Raw genomic sequence first — 23,653 nt, 5'->3', positions numbered from 1 at the left:
GCTGAATCTCAACTTATTTTCCAAAGGCGTTTTGGTGATTAATCTTACTTCTCACTTCCGTCTGGCTTCAGGGCTTCGCTAAACAGTGTGCTGGCTAACCTTTAAGCAAGGTCCACATTGAATAGCTGATGAGCACCATGCAGATATTTGTGAGCTATTTACTGCAAGTTTCACAGGTCCCGATTACCATAGTATTGGGAAAGTAGTCCAGGTATAGTGCTAATTGGGGTCTGAGAAACCAGCCACTTATTCCTTTGCTGGGACACATGCTCTTAAACATTGGTTTCAGACTGCAAATTAATGCATTGGGTTCTTTATTAATATGGACTGACCTGTAACAGATTATTCCAGGTATAAAATAGTAAGCATATAGTAAGATGTGCAAATAAAAATGTAAAATCGAGTGATGGGTGTCAAATGTCAGCTTTTACTAATGGTTTGCATTATAAAACCATCCAAAGAAACAGTACATATCACTTAGAGTTACCCTGCTGGTCCACATGTGCTCCACAATCCCCCATCACTAAGAAAATATTTTGATTACTGTTGAACACTGCATTTCACATTCATGGTATTATTTATTAATCTTGCTGACTATAACTACTGGTGTTTGAAAGCCCCGATGAAAACAGATGTTGACTGTATTGTTTGGAGAGTCCTTGTCTATGCATTAATGTGTACTGGCTAATAAGAAAATGGCCTGTGTTACACTACCTGGATCCTTTTACTGTGCTCATCTCAATTTTATAATGGACTGTCTAGACAGTCTGATGGGTGTTTTGATTGAAGGTATTGACAGGTGGCACTGTGCAATATAAAACAAATCTTTGAAAAACCTGTTTAACATTGATTGATGAAGGTAAATTATTTGGCTATAAAAAAAATCAAACACATAACCTTGTAAATGGTTCAAGGGAAAACCACATCTGATATAATTATCTTTGTTTTATATATATATATCTCCAAGGTAGCTGTAGTTACTTGAACTGAAACAGAAAATGACATTTATACAGTAACATCTCTGTTGTAACCATGATTTCTTGAAGACTCTTTAATGTACAGTAGAAGTCAGGGTTCAATCATGATCCTCTCCTAATGTAAAAGTGTCCTTAGATTCTTCAGATATATTTTAGCCTCTGATGCCAATGGGCAACATTAAAGGCTTATGGTAAACCTACTGTACATGGCTACTATCAGTTTTACAATAAGATAACTATACTAGCTCCTTTTTAATCTCTTGCAATAGACCGTCACTCTGTCAAACTGCAAGGGCATGTTGTTATTGATAAGATCAGCTGAAGAGGCAGCTAGTGCTCCTACTGCCCTCAACAGTTTATTTAAAACACCCTGTTTGTTCAGAAGACATGAATGGGTCTACAGAAGCTTTGGAAGGGATCCTGATGCTCTACACAATTGACTGTTCAGGCGGCTGAGACAGTTTACAAGGATTCCTGTGAGGCTGGAGTGTGAAACACAAGGCATGTGCTGCTCTCTGAAAGCTCACTGCAGAAGAGAGGCTGCTTCTCTAAGTGTAGTGCTAGACTCCACTAAGCATTTTCTCTTTTTCAGCATTCTGAAGCAAAAATGTGCAGTGTGCAGTGCAGCACAGGGCTTGTTGTTTTTTATCCTGTTTCTCATTTTGGACTGCTCTGAAGTCCCTCTTCCCTTTCCTGATCTTCACAGAGTCCCAGCTCGACCATGTCCTTGGCATTCTGTGGCAATGACAACAATTCAGCTGCATACAACGTAGACCGGGGAGTACTGAACAACGGCTGCTTCCTGGACGCCCTCAGCATAGTGCCACATGTATTCCTGCTATTTATAACCTTCCCTATACTATTCATAGGTAAGTCCCTGCAGTTCAAGGACTCATGCATTTATGCATTTATGCATTTAAAGTAATAGCTAAAATTCAGGGTCCAGAAAGTGGTGGCATAGCATGTCAATGATTTAAGGTGGTATTGCTACATTTAGGAGGAAGGTAGTATAGCTGTTACTAGTTGTCATTGTTTCAGTTTTTATCGCTTCCTTATTTATATTGAATTCTGTCTGTATGTGAGTATATGGATAGATGTATTTTCAAATCTTAAACATTAGTATCTTTAGTGGAATGGTTTTTCTGTCCCTTTTAAATTACTCTAATAATATAAATTAATATTTAATGTATAACAATTTACAATTATAAGCTGCATAATAGCTGAGTGTAAGCAAAACTATTAGTACCTGGGACTTGTTCTCATTATTTGTATATAGTTTATTACCATTCTGTATACAATATTGAATAGGCAAACTAAATAGTGGGCAAATTATACAACTATTCCCATGTGTGTATGTATAATGTATTAAAATATATTAAAATTGCACAACCCAGTGAATATGTATGAGGCTGGAATCGTATTTAGTACTATGTATGTAACATAAATATCAGCCTTCAGTGATGAATGTATCAACACACACTGTATGTGTTAGTTCCATAAGGAATGAACTTAAAATCCTGCATTGTACACTATCATAGTCTGGTCCTAGTTATATATGTTTTATTCATAAATCCTTTCCGAAAAGATTGACAAATATAACAGGATACAAATTACAAGACTGTCACCCTGAAGAAGCCCTAGAATAACCATTAGCAGTCCCCGACGCACTGTTACTGATTGGTACTGTGCTTCTGCAATACAGGTAAATCCAGTGTGCTTTGGTTCTTACTATGTTTTAAAAATGTGATACCATTGTAGCAACCCTTCCACTAGCACATTAGTACAGAGCCTTTCCTTTGCCATTGTGGTTCCACTTATTTGTCATTAAAGTGGATCTTGAGAGTCATTTTCTGTAAATGATCCAGCTTGTACGTGAATCACCTAGAACATCGCAAGAACTGAAACATGGTAGGAAAAACAAAAATGCATTACTTGGGAAGGTGTTTACCCCAAAGAATATGCACAATATTTAAGAAAACCAAATGTAAAAAATAATTCTCTTTTCACACAGGGTGGGGCAGTCACAGTTCCAAGGTTCACATACATCACAGCACGTGGCTGCAATTCCCAGGCCATAATTTAAGATGGATCCTGACATTTATTCTCCTGTTTGTGCTGGTGTGTGAAATTGCAGAGGGCATAGTGTCGGATGGGTAAGTGGGTGCATACCTTTGTGATATTGCTGGCTATTTTTACTGCGTTAAGTGCTAATGACTGATCTTTCCTGATCCACTCCCCCTCCTGCAAGCATGTGATCTGCCATCATGCTACTGACATGCCGGCTTCACGACATAAAATTCTAACAGTAGTGCCAACATGGCTTCGTTTTAACTTGTAACCTCACTTAAAGACCGCAAATACAGCCACCAGCAGTTCTATCTGAGCATGTCAAAATAATTCATATCTTGTGTTTATTTATGATCATACATATATGTGGCACAAATGTATTCTTAGTGTGTGGGCCTTATACACAATTTTATTTAAGCCTGTTATTAATTAAAGAAGGATATTGTTTGTGAAGAGAATTCATTTTCATGTATCCAAACACTCTCCAACCTTAAAGAAAGGTTATATTCATTAAAAAAAAAAAAAAAAACACACATTGAATGTTGAACACATTTCCAATAATTAGATTGGAGTGACGGTAGACTGCACTCTACAAACCAGACTCTGACCCCTTCACATCAATGCATAGACTGTGTCGTCTTGGTTTCCACACACACAACTTTGCAAAAAAAAGTATGCAGTGCGATTTCAATTTTATGAAGGTCCTATGGGGTGGATTTGTCACTGTGTCAGGATAAGACAACCCCAACACATTAAACTTGACACACACTTTTAGAAGAATGATTGTTCCCATACACCATAGAGACCTTCCACCACTCTGAAATAGGTCAGGTGTGTCCAGCCCCCTTACTGCTTCAGTAGGTAGTCCTGCTTACTATTAATGATTTCAATTAAATTCTCACTGAGTTAAATTACTTTCTAACCAGTGTGAATAATCCTACGAACATCATAAATTGTATACTGGTGGACATTTCATATTGAAAGTCAGTGTAGAACCATGGTCATTCTTTACAAGACTTACTAGATCTTGGTACAATGAAAAGTGGCAACATGATTAATTGGAACAAAATCCATACTTGTACAAAATACATATAATCTGGCCTGGCAGGCAGGCTCTATTTACAAGGGCTTTATTCCGGCATGTGTGAAAATGCATCTAGCGTCTTCACCCTGACATACATTACCGTCTCACTTTCCCCAGGATGGAGTCCCGCCACCTGCACCTCTACATGCCTGCTGGACTGGCATTTATGGCTGCGGTTACATCCATCATCTACTACCACAATATTGAAACCTCCAACTTCCCAAAGCTGCTGCTAGGTATGCTGACACCCTGCTGTGCTTCCAGTTCATTAATATGCTTGTACTGGCCTTCATATGATGCTGAAGCTATTATTGCTTTTTGTTTTCATCCAGTTACAATGACTAAAACCAAAATGCTGGCATTTTTGTCAGGTAATGTAAGAAGGATTATAATGCTGAATTACAGTGTTTAGTTACATTTCCACCTCACCTGTATAAATACATGTAGCTTCGAACACATTTGTTAAAGCTTTGTGAATAGGGCCAGTGTATTTCAAGAAAGTAAAATAAACCTCCTTTACAGTATTATTATTTGTTTAGAAAATAGTTTTAACTTGTAATTAGGCCATTTAAAATGCAGTATGCAGCCCTAATTGAGCTTGATAATAAGTAGCACATCCTAAACCAGGGGATGGTTATGATTTAAGAGACATGTATGGCCTTATAGCGGATGCATGCATAATTACTACCAGCATGACTGCTTCCTATTGTGATGAGCAATTCAATATTAACATCTGGGTGCTCTGAGGGTGGGCCGTGTGTTAGACTGAGTTTTTATCTCATGATACATCATCCTTGCAAAAGGTTAATTATACTGAGACTGGAAGGTCTAGCATTATGTGTTTAATAACTAGCAGCAAAAATTGTACAGCAGTCATTTAACCTAGATTACAAAAAATGTATACATTTTGGTGCCAATTCAGTTAATCTAAAAGAAGGCAGATCTAAATACTGCTGTTGCTTAAAACTGGGCCCTCCCAGTGTTACAAATTTGTACAGACAGAGGTCCACTGAAGATACTCATATACATTGTTAGATGTTTAATTTTCATAACCCTGGTCTTATTTGAGTGATTGAAACAGAAAGATTCACCACTATTTGATCAACTGAACAGAGACCCATTGGTCCTCTTTAGCATACCAAATCAATGTGTGCAAATGTTGGAGATCTCCAAAAGAATTTGAGAACAAATGCTGTTCCATAGTAGAATAAAAGGTACTGCATTTCTCAGGCACTACAAGGGGAAACCTTAGTACAGTGAATGGAATTTGTTCAAATCAGTATTTGTTTGTTTGTTCTTTTGACAGCTTTGCTCGTCTACTGGATTTTAGCCTTCATCATAAAAACCGTCAAGTTTGCCAAGTTCTGCGAGCATGGGATTTGGTTCACCCAGCTGAGGTTTTGCATCACAGGTCTCTTGGTTGTGCTGTATGGAATGCTATTGGCAGTGGAGATCAATGTCATCAGAGTTAGGGTGAGTACTGCAAGGACACAGCAGGTTAACCACACAGCGTCTCTCTCTGCGCCTGTATCTGAAAAGAGTTCTGTCAAGGGTTGGATAAAGGTCTGTGCACAGACGGAGGACAGTCAGTTTTGGTTATGCAATTTATTTTGCAATCTGCATCCCAAATGATCTTGTAAATAAGTGCCATGTGCTTGCAAAAAAACATAGAGAAACCATGGTGATGCATATGTATTACCTTAAAGAAACCATTGTAGAACCATCAGCAAACTACAGCATTACTGGCAATGGCAACATCATGGTTTACAACCGATGTTGCACAAATATAGTACCTTGGTACTGCAGTGATACCATTGTGATGTCGTTGATATGTGAAAATATGATAACATTACCACAGTGGTATGATTTTACCAATGGCTCATATTATGTATTATAGTGTCACTGCTGCTTTACTATCAGAGATAATTTGCTGAAGGCAGCTGAGCTCCTTTTAAAATTATGTCCCCATAATGGGGTTTTAGCCATTTGAAGAAGCACCAAACTGAATGCTAATCACTTGACACTCTTCAGAATACCTCTATTAAAAATTAACTCAGGGTTCTTGCACAAAACAAAGAACTCTACAATTACCATTTCAGCATTGAATTGCTTTGTGTGAGAAACCTGGATCTACTCTAACCATATTAGAAATATATATTTTTTTAAAAACTTTGCTATATAAGAACAGCAATTCATGAAAAGAAAGTGGTTTACACATAGAATTTTAAAGGGAAAAATACACTGAATTCCATATCAATTCACCAACATGTATTGTAGGGATAGCTTATAGCTGCATCGATTATTTTACATGGGTTTCATTCCAGTATTTGTTTTCCAAATATTCTTTGCATATTTGCACAAGACTACCTTTGGAAAAGCAGATGTTTCCCTCTGATTAGCTGACAGATGTCCCCTTTTTGGTTGACACATTTGTTATTCATGTGTTTAAGACAATGGCAGTGTGTTTCAATCAGCTAAACCACCTGTAACGGGTCAAATGCTCAACTGCCCTGTCCATTTAAAAAACAATAATAATCACTTATCATTACTAATTTTTTAAGTAAAAATACAATAACAATGTGCTATTAAAGTTTTACCAACACACGTTTTTGGTAGAGTTACGCAGTCAGTTCCCCTCAAATGGGTAATATGACATTTCTACTAGTTTATATTACAGTCTGTCATAATTCCCCAGAGATCAATCATAGATGAATAGTGGAACCCTGGATTGTGTGGCAGAGTTGCAGATGAGGCATTAATCAAGGTTCTGGACAGTATGAAGTCTCCAGAGCCCTGTTTAAAGAGACCTTATGCTGAATTTTACATATCCTGACAGGCTTATTAATGCCTTATATTCCTCAAAGAGCACTCGACTGGTTATAATGGAAAAAATACATCTAGAGGCACATTAATAATTCTGAAAAATACTATATATATATTTATTTATTTATTTATTTTTTTTTTTTTCTACAAGACCAAACTGTTTTTCATTGGCATACCAAAAGATGTATTGCCATCTACTACTCATACTATTCATTTTGGCAAGGTAATCTAATTTTACTCATGTGCTTTTTTATCCTCCCTAATGTCATTGCATTCTCCCTGTAGAAGTATAAACTCTAGTCTTTTCGTAGCCTGCCATTGAAGACCCACACTCTCCCTCTTAATTATATGTGTATTTTATTCCCTCTTTTTAAATATTTAGTGCCTGCTTAGTGGCTAAAGTCCTCTATATACCCTCAGTGCTGGTACAGTGTAGTCAGGGTCAGTGCTAGTTTGCCCCCCCCCCCCCTGCTCTGGAGGAACCATACTCTGAGGGTGGAGGAGGGGAGTTCAGTCACCACACCTTTTGTGACTTTCTGAGGAATCCAAGAAAACATCTGCTAATGACTTATTCATCAAAATGCAGTTTCGGCTTATAGCGTCAGGATTGTGTTAGGAGGAACCTGGGGATCTATTCAATTGATCTAAACAGCGGCTCCCATCAGCAGCCAGGCTTACAAAGTAAGGCTGCTGATGAGGTAAAAAAAAAAAAAAAAAGGTTTTGCAGGAACCTTTCAAAGAATGGATGGTGACGGCAGCGCTAGCATATTCAGTACTGCTGCTGTTTAGATCTGGATAACCCCCTCTGGTCTATCTTGCCTCATGGATACACTTATTTGCATTGCCCTGAAGTGGGCTTATCTGTCATTTATGATTGCACTCCTCGTTGTTATGAGTATTGTATTTAAAGCCGGCTTTTCTTTCAGCGCTACGTATGTTTCAAACACCCCCCCGAGGTGAAGCCTCCTGAGGACTTGCAGGACCTTGGGGTGCGCTTTCTGCAGCCCTTTGTGAACCTCTTATCAAAAGGCACCTACTGGTGGATGAACGCCTTCATCACTTCAGCACACAAGCGGCCCATCGACTTGAAAGTGATCGGCAAGCTGCCTATCGCCATGAGGGCTCTCACCAACTACGTGCTCCTGAGGAAGGCTTTTGAGGCACAAAAGGTAAAATAATAGGAGAAAATGAATTGCAGAACTTCATTGTAATTCTTATATATACCTGTGTTTGTCATTTTCTGAACTCAGTCAGAAGATCACTTATTGTTGCTCCTCGGAGTTGAAACAGAAGAACAGCAACATTCATGTTTGTTAACGTTTGGCAACAAAAGAACTTCTGTGCAGTTGCAGGTATAGCCATAAGTATAAACAGCCATCAAGATGTACTGTTGTTGTGTGATGTGTGGTTGTCCTTGTCAGGACAGCAGGAGGCATCCATGCATGAATCACTCGAGGCACTAAAGTCCAGTTTGGTTTTACATGAATTCCTGGGTCTTTGAACCGTATTACACAGCAACAGTAACTCTTTTATGCCTCAGGTACACAATAGTGTGTATTAATATTTATTTTCCAAAATTTAACCTTCCATGTAATACATCTGATATATGTTGTACAAATTGTAGATCAAGTGTCATCAAGGAGAATTTTTCAGTACTTATAGTTACCTGCCATATAAAATATGTTAGCTGTTATTCTCACAACCAATAGAAATGAGAGATTGTATTTAAACAAATAGAGGACATGCATTACATCATTCTTAAATTTAAAAAAAAATAAGTAAATGAAAATGATGCTAAAAACATCTTTCTGACATACTTTAGCCTTGAGTTTCCAGCTGTGATCACTTCAGCAGATTCTGAACGGACCTCTGGCTGTTTATTAGTTTGTCTTGCATGCATTTTCCATCATTTGAGAAGGTTGATGGACTTTTTAAACAACCTTTCAAGACAGTTTGCGGTTTTGAAAGGAAATAAACTGCCGTACAGTAAAACATGAGCTGCATAATGGGTTCACAAGTTGAAGTCAAACACATTTTCCATTGTGTAATAAAGTCAAAAAGATGTAATTGACTTCTATTCACTGTGAATAAAGTGACTTTTTAACCTCAATAGGGTTTAAACAAAACATTCATGGGAATCGTTACTGTAGAGGCAAGAAGTCCTTTGGGTGAAGGGCTGTTCCTACAGTATATCCTGTTTCAGAAGTAAACATGATAACATTTATATCAGGCTAATGGAAATGTGGTGGCGCTTCAATGCAAAATTACACACAAAGGAACTCTTTATTACAAGAAAACTGTATTCTTTCAAATGTCATGCAATAGATGAATACTGTGCTTTCCCTAACAATGTAAGATGTCCAAGATGTGAACTGTAATTAATATACCTGCCATTGACAAAGGTACATTAAACATGCAATAAAGCATCATCATCTTGAACCTTGGTATCACTCACATTTCTTTATCATTCCCTTCAGATTTGTATTAAGAGAGTTGTACTGTAGTGCAATATAATGTTGCACCACAATACTACACTATCTTAGATGTTAGACTACATAGAGGTTGGAAATAGCAAGGTTTTGCAAACCTTTAAAACGTATTTTGTAGGTAAGTGGTGTTAAAGGGGAATTTGGGAAATATACCAGGGTCTTCATGGGGTTGAGTAGAAATAATGAGAATTACTAAGGCAGCTAATATTCAGCATGGGGACAAGTCAAGTAATAAAATCCTTTGAGTCAATTTATTCTTATTGATTTCTATTCTATTGTCCACACTGCAATGAATGGAGTTTTGGCATCATAGCGGAAATGCAATTCCCAAACATGAAACAGATGTCTGCAATCGAATTAGAGAACTTCCAATTAATCTAAAGAATTCCATGAATTCTGAGTAAATATCCTCAAACCTGTAGATACCATTCTAGCAGAGACCCACTATTACCAGATTTTAGTGTGAGTAATTCATCTCACTGACACTTTGTTATGCTGCTTTATCTTAAATCTCTCCACCTCACTGAAAACTAAGAAAATTGTCTAAAATATTCTGCAAGATTCACTCTATAAGAAATTACCTAGATGTTTCCCTTCCCATTAACAGACAAATGGTTCCAGTTATCCTCAGGGATCAAAGTCCATTTGGTGTGCAATGTGCCATGCCTTCGGGAAATCCCTGGTCCTTAGCATCACATTCCGGTTTCTGGCTGATCTGCTGGGCTTTGCAGGGCCTCTCTGCATCTCTGGAATTGTTCACCATCTCAGCAAGGAGAACAAGACCTTCCTCCCTCCGGTAGGTCTGATCGGTGCTCATTGACACTAGTCCTGAGAAAACCCCTGGGTGAAAATCATGGCCACAGAGATCAGAAAACAATCATGTATCAAATTAGATGTAGATATGTCATTATTACAGACAGGCAGTCATCCTGTGAAAGTTAATTATTAGTTAATTATTAGTAATTAGCAATTCTATGATTGTGAGCATGTAACTACATATATTTACATCTGGTTTCACAGACCCTGATTAGCGGTAATTTTGAACTACCTAATGTTAGCTTAGGCAAGGAAGTCCAAGACTAGTGCTAATCTGGGTCTGTGACACCAGCCGTAAGTAATTTTCATGATCAATTAATTTTATGTCCGTGCATGTCCTAAATAATGTAAAAAAATTTAGTTAGGTCCACTATGAGAAAGAGGAATAGTCATAATTGTGGCATTGTTGTAGTTCATTAATTCTATAGTGAGGAATATTCTTTGTGTGGTCACTGTGGGGAACAGAAGCGGCACTAGTGTAAAGATATACTAACTAACGCTACTCAGCAAGGAATGTAATACCACAGAGGTAGAACATTCATTAATATTTAATAAGTGATGGATTTAAGTTGGGTCTTATGTTCATAGATTCAGGCTATTTTTAGGTTTCATTCTAGATGAATATCCCATGGAATATAATACCAGCGACAAGCAAACATTAATGGAAGTGCAATATTATCTTTTGCTATATATTCAAAGGGCATATTGCCATTAAAAAAAAACTCTTACATACATAAATACACACAATTTGCAGTTATCTGTAGTAGTTTTCTTCAAACTAATCTGATTTTGCTTTATTTCCATGCATAAAATACCAGCTGTAACTGGTATTCCTATCCGGATAAAGCGGCATTAACACATAACCCTAATCGTCTTCTGTTAATCATCCCTGATAATTTTGTTTAGCCTTAGTCAAACATTGCTTTCTTCTGATGCCAGTCTCTTCTCCACAAATATGATTGTCCCTAATAATTTAGTCCAGTCCTAGTCAAACTTTGCTTTCTTCATTTGCCAGTCTCTTCCATACAGTGGGATATTCTGCTAATATTGATAGATGTTTTGTCTATTTTCATGTTATATTAAACAAATGTTATCACATTTAAGCAATAATACCTGGTACAGAAGGCATTACCAGAGATTACAGACTTGTTTCTTGAAGAATTGAGAATGGGTTAAGAATAGCCAGTGGGGTTGCAGGTTTTACAGTCGTTGACTTACATTTGTTGTTAATTTTGTGCTAAAGAAAGCTATAGGACAGTGGCACTGGCTATGATTAGGTACAGTTCTGGCAGACACCTCTAGAGCTTCCCCTTAACAGTCCTTACCTTGAACACCCCTTGAACACATTCACTCCTGGACCTCTCTCATGAAGACACTGGTAATTGTGCCAAATCGTGTGGTCCTTTTGTCTAATTTCCACTGGGGCTGAGGCTTATTAACTGAGTTTCACCAGAAGTATGCATTGATTAACTTTCCCTTATCCCACGCAAACCACCCCACCATAGACTCATTAGCTGTGACATAAATGTCTGAACCTGCAGTTGATACTGTATGCTTATGTTACAACATCGATATTGCAATTACATAACATTGCAATGATAGTGTGTCCTGTAGCACAGCAGTGTATGCCTGGGTCATGTTTCTCTTTAAACAGATGAACAATCCAGCCCCTGGTGAATACTGGGTCATTGTAATGGGAGCCAACAGCACTGCGTTTTTGCAGCCACACTCCATGTTCCCCTGATTACAATATGAAGTTCCAAAATCAAATAACAAAAATGTGTTTTCTTAACTTTTGCTTCTTTTTGTGTTATACATAAACAACGAACAGATGTTTTGCTACAGCAAGTACATTGCAGTCCATGGCCTGTGTGATAGAAAAATGGTTAACATCCTATCTTTTTAGAACTGCACGTAGCCTTATGCTGAATACTAATAAACAATACCTTGTTAAACCCAATGACCCAAGAGATCCACACAAATTTTGTCCAGTCCATTCAAACTAACAGGAGAAGAGTGGCAGTAAAGTGACATTGTAAAAAGTAAATACCGATATATACAACACCTTGCTTGTTTGACTGTCTGATGTCTTTCTTCCAAGTTTTGATAACAACACATCAAATGCGTTATTTGCTTTTATCTGTTAAACCGTGTAAATGATCATTCTGGAAGCCCCTTCTGACTGCTTTGAAATGGACTTGCCCCAATCTGAGGCTTGCTATGCAAATTCCAGTATGGGTCAAGTTATGTCTGGTTTATTTATGATTATGTATGATATAGGAATTGTGATCAGTGTATTAAACAGTTAAAATAGGGGATGATTAATGGTCAGCAATGATGTCTTAATTAAAGTTTTATATTGTTTGTCTCCCTTTTGGTTGTGTTGCAGGTGAAATTGCTTGGGGTTTATTTCATTTCCTCCCAAGAGTTCCTAGCCAATGCTTATGTTCTGGCTGTCCTTCTGTTCTTTGCCCTTCTTCTTCAAAGGACATTCCTCCAAGCATCCTATTATGTGGCAATCGAAACTGGAATTAATCTGAGAGGAGCAATACAGGTGCTATTGTTTTTTCTAAACTGTTTACCGTTCTTATGTCTCACGGTTCATTTCTTACAGTGCAAAGTAAATGAATATCAGCATCTCAGAGGAAATAATCCTGGTACAAAATGTTATTTTATACTTAGAAAATAATGATATATATGTCATACTCATTATCTTGAATAGCAGGGGATGGGAGATTAATGTGTACTTCGTCACAGGAATCTTGTAAATTTATGTACACAAATCTGTCCTTAACACAAAGGTGATTTGAAGTACTGTAATGTTTACTGAAGCTGACAAAAAGGTTAGCAGGCACAATTAAGTACATCTTTATGGGATGTGTTTTGTTTCCTCCTACAGCTGTAAATGTAGGCAGCAAAAATGTTTTGCTTTTTTGTTAGCTTTAGTTTAGCATTGCAATATATACATTTAAATATTGTTTTTAACAGAAATGCCTAAAATAATTATTTTAAGCATATTTAATATTTTGTAAATTACTGCTTTTGTTAAGTTAATAAACGTGACACATGGTTAATAACAAGTAAAATATATACACAAATATCATAAGAGTTTAGTATGTGAACTAAGAATACAATCATGACTTTTTATATTCCCTTACTTTTTTTTTTTTCTAGACAAAAATTTACAATAAAATAATGTGCCTCTGCACTTCAAATATGTCTATGGGAGAGATGACAGTGGGGCAGATTTGCAATCTGGTTGCCATAGACACAAACCAGCTGATGTGGTTCTTCTTCCTTTGTCCTAATCTTTGGGCCATGCCAGTACAAGTAAGAGAAGAATCTTGATTCAGATTTTAGACATCAAAGAGATTGGCCTCCAGCCAGCTGCTTACATTTCTGTTTTGTGCATTGGAAACAAGCCTGGATTCACTGCTCTGAAATGGGATCTAACGGCCCTATATTATAAAGTGTAGAAGCCTGCTGATCCTGTGATAGGTAGTGATTGAACATGAACTAAGAGGAGTGTTGCTGTGTGGTCCACTTAATTACAGGGCACAAAAAAATCTATTGAATTATGTCTCAAAAGCAAAGCAATACTAACTGGTTTCTAACTAAAGTTATATTTCTTTTTAACGATGGAGAAACATTAAATTCTGCTGTACAAGATTATTGTATGCAATAATACTGTATGGCATGTTCAGCATCTAATATTTCTATTAATTATGAAAATGGACAGGTATGGGGGTTGAAATACTTTAAATATATTTTTCAATAATCTGGAATTTAAAATAGAGAAAAAGAATGCATGAGAAGTCTAGATTGATGCTTGAGTTTATTTAACAATAGTCTAGAATAGCTCTGTGCGTACAAAACAATATTTAACCCTTCAAAACAGACGCACAAAGAAACATCTCCCACGAATCTGTTCCTCACATAATTTGACTGGAATGAGGAAGGATGTCAGCTGCAGTATTTCCTGGTTCAGAATCTGCAGCAGTTTTTTATGTCAGCGTATTAATGGACAGCCAAGTTGGGATGAATAGAACACAAATAAAACAGGGTTTACATTAGGTTGCTGTTGGATTTATATCAGAGATTGATGGATAGCTCACAGTATTAATATTTGTTTAAATGTTATAATAAGGCATTTCTCAAGCCAAGACATCAATCTTTCATTTGTTTGCGTGCCATTTGATACACAGGGTGGAAAGAACCTATTATGACAAGAGGATGATGCTTCCTGGATTACTGTCAATCAAGTGCTCTTGAGCTGTACTATTGAACTGTCTGGGTTAAATATATATTGTCTATATTTCTTTATTTGATATATTGCCGATGAATGCTTTTCTGATTTTGATACTAGGGGCACCCGAAACCCTAGCTACAATGTTGGAAATATATGCACTATAAATCAGTGAGCTTTGCTTAAATTAAATCGGTCTGTAAGTAAACAACCCTTTTCCCAGAAGGATGTAAATGGAATTCTGTGTTCACATTGTGAAGAATGATGTGTTGAATTGAGTGTTACAACAATATACAAATGCGGTTCCGATATAGGCTGTTATTATTGAAGCTATTGGTGCAAGTCCATGTCATCTCGATGTATCAAAGTCTTAAAAGTAAATGATAGACACAGAACTTCATTTTCATTTTATGTAGACACCACGTATAATAAAGCTGTAGCATGGGGTCATTCAAAACCTCTGAAAATGTGTGATCAGATCATACCTTCATATGTTATTCAACTTCATATGAAATTCATGAACTCAAAAGCACAACTGAAGCTAATGTAATAATATATCTGTAACATGCAACTATGGACATGGTTAGTGGTCTGTAAGCATGTTCAGTGGGACAGGTGGCTTATGAAGACGTCCTGCAAGCGCAGGTTACTCACAGACAGTGTAACAGCATCAGCCTTCATAAGAGCAATCATTTGAGGAGCTGCAATAAATCATCTAGAAAAATAAGAGTAGAGTTGAGGCATTCAAGGTCACTGATTAAAGTCTCCAAAGCCTAAGATTTTTATTGCACCCACAGAAATACGGTGTATAAGAATGATTTGGTATTTATTTTGTGTGGAATACTAACCTTTATTGACCAAGTATAAACCCCATGCTACTTTAAAAAAGCAATCTGTTGAAACGCTTGCTATATTTAGTGAATGGTGTGGAATGGAGACTTTTTCAAAGGTCTGCTTTACCAAACAATCTTCAAAGTAATGGCTTAAAGTACTGGTAGATATGTTCTCATGCATGTATTGCCTTTAAGAAACCACCAATTAAAAATCTAAATAAATATTACTAGTCTGAAATGTACACTGATCTTTGATGGATTACAGGAGACTGAATATTTTGTAGCTATTAATTCCACAGTAAATGCAGTAACTATCAAGGTCCTCCAGTTTAGGATTAAACCTGTTATTTATGGCTCTGCTATCCTTTAGTGGCTTCTAGGAAAAGAACCAAATTACAACAGCTTTGAAGATTATATTATTTGAAGATTAGATTTATTATAGTACTTACTGTAAATGATGAATACCATTGATAAGATGTTATGTAACTTAGATTTTTTCCAATTCTATTCCAGATTGTTGTGGGAGTGATACTCCTGTACTACCTCCTGGGTATCAGTGCCTTAATTGGAGCAACAGTAATTGCAGTACTTGCACCTGTACAGTATTTTGTGGCTACAAAACTGTCCCAAGCACAAAAAAGCACTTTAGTGAGTACATCTTTCTTTCTTTCTTTTTCTTTCTTTCTTTCTTTCTTTCTTTCTTTCTTTCTTTCTTTCTTTTTGACTTGTGTTCAGTTTAAAGGAACCATATTGCCAATTAAGGGCCTTTGAAACAGTTTTTGTTTGCATTAATATTGTTAATTGTTTTCTATGTCAATAACAGAATATACTAAATGAACTCACTGACACTCAGGGTGCACTTCTGAGTCTCTGCACCACAAGGTGGCACAAGAAAAATACTGAGTATGGGATGCAGAAGGACAGAACAAGACCCAGCACATTGTTTAGACTATATTCATGGTTCAGCCTGTTGTTGTCAGTGGCCCAATTTGGCCCCATTGGATTGCCTCACTGTTTAGAATGACAGATAGAACCCATGGCTCTACTTTGTATTTCATAGTGTTTTCTTTTGGTTTGAACTCTATAAATTTGACCTCAATAAATAACAACCATGTCTGTTTTTCAGGAGTATTCCAATGAACGTTTGAAGAAAACCACTGAGCTCCTGCGGGGGATCAAACTCCTGAAGCTTTACGCTTGGGAGCACATTTTCCATGATAGTGTTGAGGAGACGCGACAAAAGGAGATGACCAGTCTCAAGGCTTTTGCTCTTTACACCTCCATTTCCAGTGAGTACCTGCTGCAGCCTCGGTGTTTCTACAGCCTTGAGCAATAAATTGGTAACCTTTTCAATCTGAGATTCTGTTTTAAATGCCCATTCGTGTATGCCGCCTTTGAGTGTGAAAGTCATTTTAAAGCTCTTACCATGACTTCAGATTAGATCAAGTGAAAGGTAATTATCCAGGGGATCATTTGTTTTGATAAAATAAAATGCAAAAATCCAGTATTTTGTAGCCTCATTGTAGCCTGTTGCATTTTGTCAACACTTTACATTTTACAAGACTTGTATCTTTTGGTAACTGTAGCCTAGTGTTCTAAAGACTAGATCTACAGGATATTTTCCAATTGACTTTGAGGTCCTGGATAAGGTATCAGTTTAATGTTATGTCCAATAGAGCTTATAATAGCAGGTTGAGGTAATCAAATAAAATGCATAATATTAATACTAATACATAGTATTTTACAGAACAGTAATGTGTAAATGTATAGGATTAGGAAGTATAGAACATTAAGTGTATAACAGCCTGTAATCTGCTGTAACCTTCTTTTTTGATAGTCTGGAAATACAATGAAGCTTGCTTACAATAATCAATGTACTGTGTGTGTGTGTGTGTGTGTGTGTGTGTGTGTGTGTGTGTGTGTGTGTGTGTGTGTGCACATGTGCGTGTGTGTGTGCGCACTTGTGTGTGTGTGTGTGTGTGTGAAAGTAGGTTTTGGAAAATGTTTGATTTTTTTTATCACTTGAGAGTATACTGCTGAAATTGTAATCCTGTAAAGTATGTTTATCTGTTTGGGAATCACACCTGTTTGGATACTTGAAAATGTGGATAACTGGTCACATATATTCTTACAATTGAACCTATAAATACGCAGACAAATATCTACTGAACAATATTACAAAAAGCACAATATTCTAATCAAATTGATAGTTTTACAGTATTACCAATGTGAGTGCTTCATTTAATGCTGTCTATAGCTTTGTAATAGAAAACAAAGAAACATGCTTAATAACCTTATTAATTAGTACTTTCTTCAAACTTTTTTTACAGTGTCGCTCTATGTGGTTAACTACTGTAGATAACATTTTCCCTGCACTAGTTTATTAATATTCTATATAACTCAATTGCCCTTTCAATATAAAGTTCCCAACCCTATGAAGTTTCTTGATTCAGACTGCCCTTTTCTTTCAGGACAGACCTTAATTACAGCCAAATCACAGGTTGATGTCACAGGGATATTGACTGCTTAACCCCCCCCCCCCCCCCCCCCCCCCCCCCCCCCCCCCCCCCCCCCCCCCCCCCCCCCCACCCCCCCCCCACCCCCCCCCCCCCCCCACACCCCACATGACCTGTAATTGATACCCGCATTAAGTCTTTATTGAACTCCATCAAGTCTAAGTAAACACCTCACAAGCACATTTCTGTTTAAGCCAACTACTGTCTGCTCATTGGTGGAAACATCTCTTATCTTATCAACACTAGATATGCTACTCAGCAGCCATGGCAGGTGAAATATCAGACCAGTCCTGTTGGTTTAAAAGAAGCCAACAAATGAACTCAAAACACTCATAAACTGTGCTAAAAGTTTATTCTTATCTTGTTACATTGATTTGATTTCCTACACCAATCTTATTTCTCCAAAGAAAGAAAGACAGGTTTATTGTCATGATAGGAAATTTCATTTCCTGAAGCCCTGGAAGGATTTTTATTATTGAATTGTACATTATGGGTACTGCTATTAATTTATTTTTTTCATTTTAAAGAATAGATACTTAATCTAAATTAAAATTAATTGAAACAACTGTCCTAGATACTGTTCCCATTCTCTTTAGAAAATACCAAGTTCAATTGGCAATGAGTATGTGTCTTTTCATTGCAGTCTTCATGAATGCAGCTATACCCATTGCAGCAGTGCTGACTGTAAGTATAACTGGTACCCTCAGGCTTATAACAAGTGCAATAACATTATAGTCAACACTCATTAAACATATTGGCCTATAACTATAATATACTATAATTAACTATACTACAGATGTACATATCTTAGCAAGATCTGGTGTACAGAACTATATTATATTACTGTACACTTTTAGTTCCCTTGATATACAGTAGCTAGATTTCAAAACACTATGAGATATATGTCATAAAATTAAGCTGAGGACTGGGAACCAATGCTAACATAATAACCAAGTGTGTATAGGAAAGTCTTACACTGACAATGATGTGCTGACACTCAGATGTGGTATCCTTGGTAAACAATCCAACAGATATTTTTGTATATAAAAAGAAAGAAGGACTAACACTCCCATTTAGTACCTATTTAGATCTGTCACCCTCTATCTAATAAGAATATGGTCTGCTGTCATTTAACTTAAATGCATCACAAGAGCAAATATGCAGACAAATGATAATACAATAACCATAAATGTTCCTGATTTCTTTGTGACAGAATTAGCCAAGCCATATATATATATATATATATATATATATATATATATATATATATATATATATATATATATGTGTGTGTGTGTGTGTGTGTGTGTGTGTGTGTGTATGTGTATGTGTACAGTATTTTTTCTTTCCTAAGGCAATTGTTTCACATTTTTTCAGACGTTTGTGGTCCATGCTCACCTGTCTGAGGATGCTGACCTCTCACCTGCTGTAGCCTTTGCCTCGCTCTCCCTGTTCCATATCTTGGTCACTCCCCTGTTTCTTCTTTCCAGCGTGGTGCGCTCAACTGTCAAAGCCCTGGTCAGGTAGGCTAAAGGTTATTTTTTGCAATGCAAATAATATTTAGGATTCAGTTTACATATCCATCACTGAGCTATTGGTTCAAACCATGTTTAATATTTCATTGTGGTACACATACAGCAGGAATCCTTCCATTCTTTATTTCTAGTTTAGAATCATTAGCATTTTTTTCCATCTATTTAATGGTATTTGGCACCACAAGATCAATGAAGATCTAAAAGGTTTTGATTAAACAATAGTTTAATCATTCTATATCTTGTTTTCCTAATATTTAAGTCTACATTTCTAATGGGTTTATGGTACACTTCATTTGATATTCACCCCTAATCATTGATGTCTGTATTAATTTAATGTCATTTTCCTTATTCAATATTCAGAATTGATAGTGCATTGATTCATTAGGGGTTTTTGAGTGCAGCTTGGTTGCTGGATCGTGTTTTATAAATTCATGTTCCACACAGTCATTTGTTTTACTTGGAGTTTTTCAGGTGCGGATGAGCAATATTGTCAGTTTTAACAAGGGCTGCAGAGTTTGGATCTTACTCGCTTTATAATGTGCTAATAACTTCTAATAAAAAAGGGAATATGCATCAATACTGTTTCACTTTCTAATGAATGATACCCTTTTCACATTCCTAAATACTGCCTGCATCATGTTTTGTAAATTGTGAATGAAGAGAACTGTTATACATGGTTTATTTCGGTAGTCTGAGCAGGGTCTCTGTGGAATCTAGATCTAGTAAATCATCTTGAGCCAGACATCGGGTGACACCATTTCTCTTAAATATGTGACCTACTTTTTGCAGTCCTTAAAATATATTAAGGTTTTCCATTCACTTAAGGGGGAAGACTATATAGTAGTGGTTGATTTTCTTGTAAGCATTAACATGGTACATGATCTTGTTCTTGAATATACAGAGCTCCTGAAGTCTCAGACTGGCTGCTGGTTTTTTTCTCTTATATCACACAATGAATTAATAACCATCTGTTGGATGGAAAAACAAGGTAATTGTAAAAGTAAATGGAGCCTAAAGCCACAACATTAACTACAACAGTTTCTGCTCAAAACCACTCTATCAGAGGAGATTCAATAACACCCAGGCAGCTTCCTGTAGCGTTATGAGCAGTAAGTCTACCCCTGCTCAAATGACAGAACACTTAATTAACCTTAACACTTAAGGTAATTCTCTAAATGGAGACTCATTTTTTCTTACTCAGAGTTTTAAATGTAACATGTCTTTATCTATAATTATGTTTAATGAATAGAAATACTGGTACATAAATAAAGGTTACTCTGATATAATGACCGCCTTTGTTCTGTCAAAATGGCTAAAGCAGTTTGAGCAATTTTGGTATTTCCAAATGCTCGAGTCTTTGAAACATTTCACCACAATATGGTGGTTCCTAAGCAACTTGCCAAAAATCTATTACCGCATGGCCACAATATCGCTAAAGGATCATTATGTGCTTTAGATGTACTGTTGAAATAATGAATAGACATCATTCCTCTATATTCCTGTATACTATAAACTTTAAAACACTCAACGCTGGTATATGTAGTTATACAAAAATAAATGTGAATGGTTCAATGACACACATTTCGAATATAAGTCTTTCTCAATGTCTTTCCATCCCATATCAAACAAGACATTGCGAAGGACTTAAAGTAGAACGTGGCTTGTTAGTGGGATTTAAAGCTGTATTACAGTTAAGATACGGAGGATTTAAAACAGAATTGTGACAAAATGTACAAAAATGCCTAGACAACAAAACTCCAGAACGTGACCATAGGGATTTCGTTGTGGAAGACAGCAAAGGAAAGAAGGTACTTCAGTAGGTAACTTAAGTGTGCAAGTACTGTTGAGTTACTACTATGCATATTTTGACAGAAAAAAAAATCTCTAGCAGTTTGGAAAGTAACTGAAAACACTAATTTCATACAGTATATCAAAAACGAAAGCCCCGAAAAAAAACAAAAAAAAAACGATTTATATAAAACGCGAAAATAGCTAAAAATAAGCACCGAAAAATACAATTAATAAAACCTGAAAAACAGAAGCCCTAATTATAATTAAAAGGTGTTTTTATTCAGTTATCTTTTATTTACAGTTAATTCTATGTGCAGCACTACATTTCTCAAAAGATAGCTCTCATGATAGCATCTAGACTATTAGTTTAAGTGAACAAATGGAACAGCTTTTATTAAATGTCCATTTGCTTCTTGACTTATAGTTACATTATGTCTTGATGAGGTGAACTAATACAAGCAAGTTGCTCTCTCACCGTCAGTGTGCAGAAATTGAACGAGTTTTTCTCTAGTGAAGAGATTGGAGAGGAGCACGAGTTCAAGGACGCTGTGCAGCTGAGCTCTGGCAACCACACCAAATACCAGGCCATTGTGAGTAAAAGCTAAACTTTCCAGTCAGGCTCTAGCTGTTTAATCCCTCCTTTAGAGGCATGACAATACTCTTCTCACTTTCTGCTGTCCTCAGAACATTATTACTGGTAATCGTGGGAGTCCAAATCCAATGTAATACAAGTTGTATTTCGAGTATGAAGTAGGATTTCTTTGTTTGGTTGCCGCTTGTTTTACAATCCTTTGACACCCTTCTTTTTGGTCCCGTTCCCACACAGCCCCTAAAAGTTGTTAACCGCAAACGGCCTGCTCGGGAGGACTGGAGAAGTTACAGATCCCAAAGAGAGACAGAGGAGACATCAGAGGAAGAGGATGTTTGTATCAAGGTGAAAAAACAGTCTAATTACCCAACACTCACTGTTGGCTTTTAAAACCAAACTACTAAATTGAAATTGGGTGGTAAAGCAACAGTAGTTAATGCTAGAGCGACTGAATTTTAAGAATTTAAACATACACAGCCTTGGGTTTAAATAAGTAAAAAGTCATTTATGTGTTGCTTCCACTCTGAGTCTGACTTTTACTGAATCAGTCATTTGGCTTGGCAGCAGTGCCTTTAATCAAACTGTACAATGTTATCGAAGGAACTGATTTGCTCCCCCAATGAAAGTGAATAGCAGAGATGTGTTCATATAACAATGTTCATCTATGCTTTGCAAGATATATGCTAAGAATCATGTTATTTTATTTATTTATTTATTTGTATGTATTTATTAATTTGATAGGAATATATGTGGCTACATAATCTGGAAATGCTTGCAGGAGTTAGCTGGTATCAGCTTCAGTGATAGTAATAGAAAGTTTTTGTAAAACCAAATACTCTCATATGTTCAACCAGCCACTTTTAGTCCTTTTGTTGCCCTGCATGTATGCAAGACACCAGCTGAATGCTTGTATTTAATGTATTTAAACAGATTACAAATGGATATTTCACTTGGATGCCTGATGGATCTCCTACATTGTCTAATATTGATATAAGGATTCCTTATGGTAAGTGGGAAAAAAAAGTTATGTTTTGAATATTTAAGAATAAACTTTTTAATATGAGTCATTTTATATTAATTGTTTTTATTTACTTTATTTTACAGGCCAATTGACTATGATTGTAGGACAGGTGGGTTGTGGGAAATCGTCTTTACTTCTGGCAGCCCTCGGAGAAATGCAGAAGATTTCTGGAAGTGTTTACTGGAACAGGTATACTGAGCTTCTCAAGTGTCATTGTTTATAGCATAGCCAGGTTTATAAGTGGTGACTAATTAAAACCATGGCAGCTGTCATATGTACTTCAGTAAACTGATATAGCTAATATTAGAACTTAGTCAGACACATCCCCAGTACCAAATCTACTGACCCTTTTAGTTGGCATGTTTATTTACTTGCCTGGAGTCAGAAATGAACTTCTTCTTTTCTAGCCATTTTCCTAATACAGCAGATAGTTCCTCATTAGTTGTCCTTTTGAGTTTAAGGTCATGTTGATAAACACCACCAATACTGGAAGGCATCTTTAAGCGTTTAGGATAAATGTTCCTATCTTGCATCTTGGCTGGATTTCAAGAACTTGTTTCAGTATAACAAGCATCAAAGGACTCTTCATGACTCAAAATCAGTCTTTTCCTTAGGGATGTACAAATGACTGATTGTTTAGTGAGGTCTGTTCCTGCAAAACAAAGTTTAGAGCAGTCTTGTGTTACTGTTTGTTTGTTTGTTTGTTTGTTTGTTTGTAGATATTTAAAAACACAGGATATTTTATTATATTAAACTATTGACTGTTCTATAGTTGTGTAAAAAGAATCTTCCAAAGAAGACCAAACTTGAGTTTGATGTCTGGCTTGAAAATGTACTAAAACCTCTTAAAACCACTGAGTTGTAGC

The 23,653-nt window shown here is 36.5% G+C and overlaps 1 protein-coding gene across 3 annotated transcripts in view; it reads left to right on the top strand.

The window, feature by feature from the left end:
- The window catches only part of LOC121330387 (ATP-binding cassette sub-family C member 8-like), a 52,978-nt gene that overhangs the window by 2,279 nt on the left and 27,046 nt on the right, over positions 1 to 23,653 (top strand). For 2 of the 3 annotated variants that reach the window (XM_041276868.1, XM_041276867.1), the window contains exons 2-17: positions 1,684 to 1,846; positions 2,989 to 3,130; positions 4,246 to 4,364; positions 5,435 to 5,601; positions 7,878 to 8,120; positions 10,048 to 10,236; positions 12,646 to 12,810; positions 13,431 to 13,586; positions 15,849 to 15,983; positions 16,462 to 16,624; positions 18,495 to 18,535; positions 19,229 to 19,374; positions 21,659 to 21,767; positions 22,004 to 22,111; positions 22,697 to 22,772; positions 22,871 to 22,976. In XM_041276868.1, coding sequence (XP_041132802.1) covers positions 1,684 to 1,846; positions 2,989 to 3,130; positions 4,246 to 4,364; positions 5,435 to 5,601; positions 7,878 to 8,120; positions 10,048 to 10,236; positions 12,646 to 12,810; positions 13,431 to 13,586; positions 15,849 to 15,983; positions 16,462 to 16,624; positions 18,495 to 18,535; positions 19,229 to 19,374; positions 21,659 to 21,767; positions 22,004 to 22,111; positions 22,697 to 22,772; positions 22,871 to 22,976 — 2,228 coding nt within the window. The remainder of the gene's footprint in view (positions 1 to 1,683; positions 1,847 to 2,988; positions 3,131 to 4,245; positions 4,365 to 5,434; positions 5,602 to 7,877; positions 8,121 to 10,047; positions 10,237 to 12,645; positions 12,811 to 13,430; positions 13,587 to 15,848; positions 15,984 to 16,461; positions 16,625 to 18,494; positions 18,536 to 19,228; positions 19,375 to 21,658; positions 21,768 to 22,003; positions 22,112 to 22,696; positions 22,773 to 22,870; positions 22,977 to 23,653) is intronic. The other variant, XM_041276869.1, reaches the window with a different exon arrangement.

This window comes from Polyodon spathula, chromosome 17 (genome assembly GCF_017654505.1).
Source record: "Polyodon spathula isolate WHYD16114869_AA chromosome 17, ASM1765450v1, whole genome shotgun sequence".
Lineage (NCBI taxonomy): Eukaryota > Metazoa > Chordata > Actinopteri > Acipenseriformes > Polyodontidae > Polyodon > Polyodon spathula.
The sequence above is the reverse complement of the archived record's forward strand: the minus strand, read 5'-3'. Positions and strand labels throughout refer to the sequence as shown.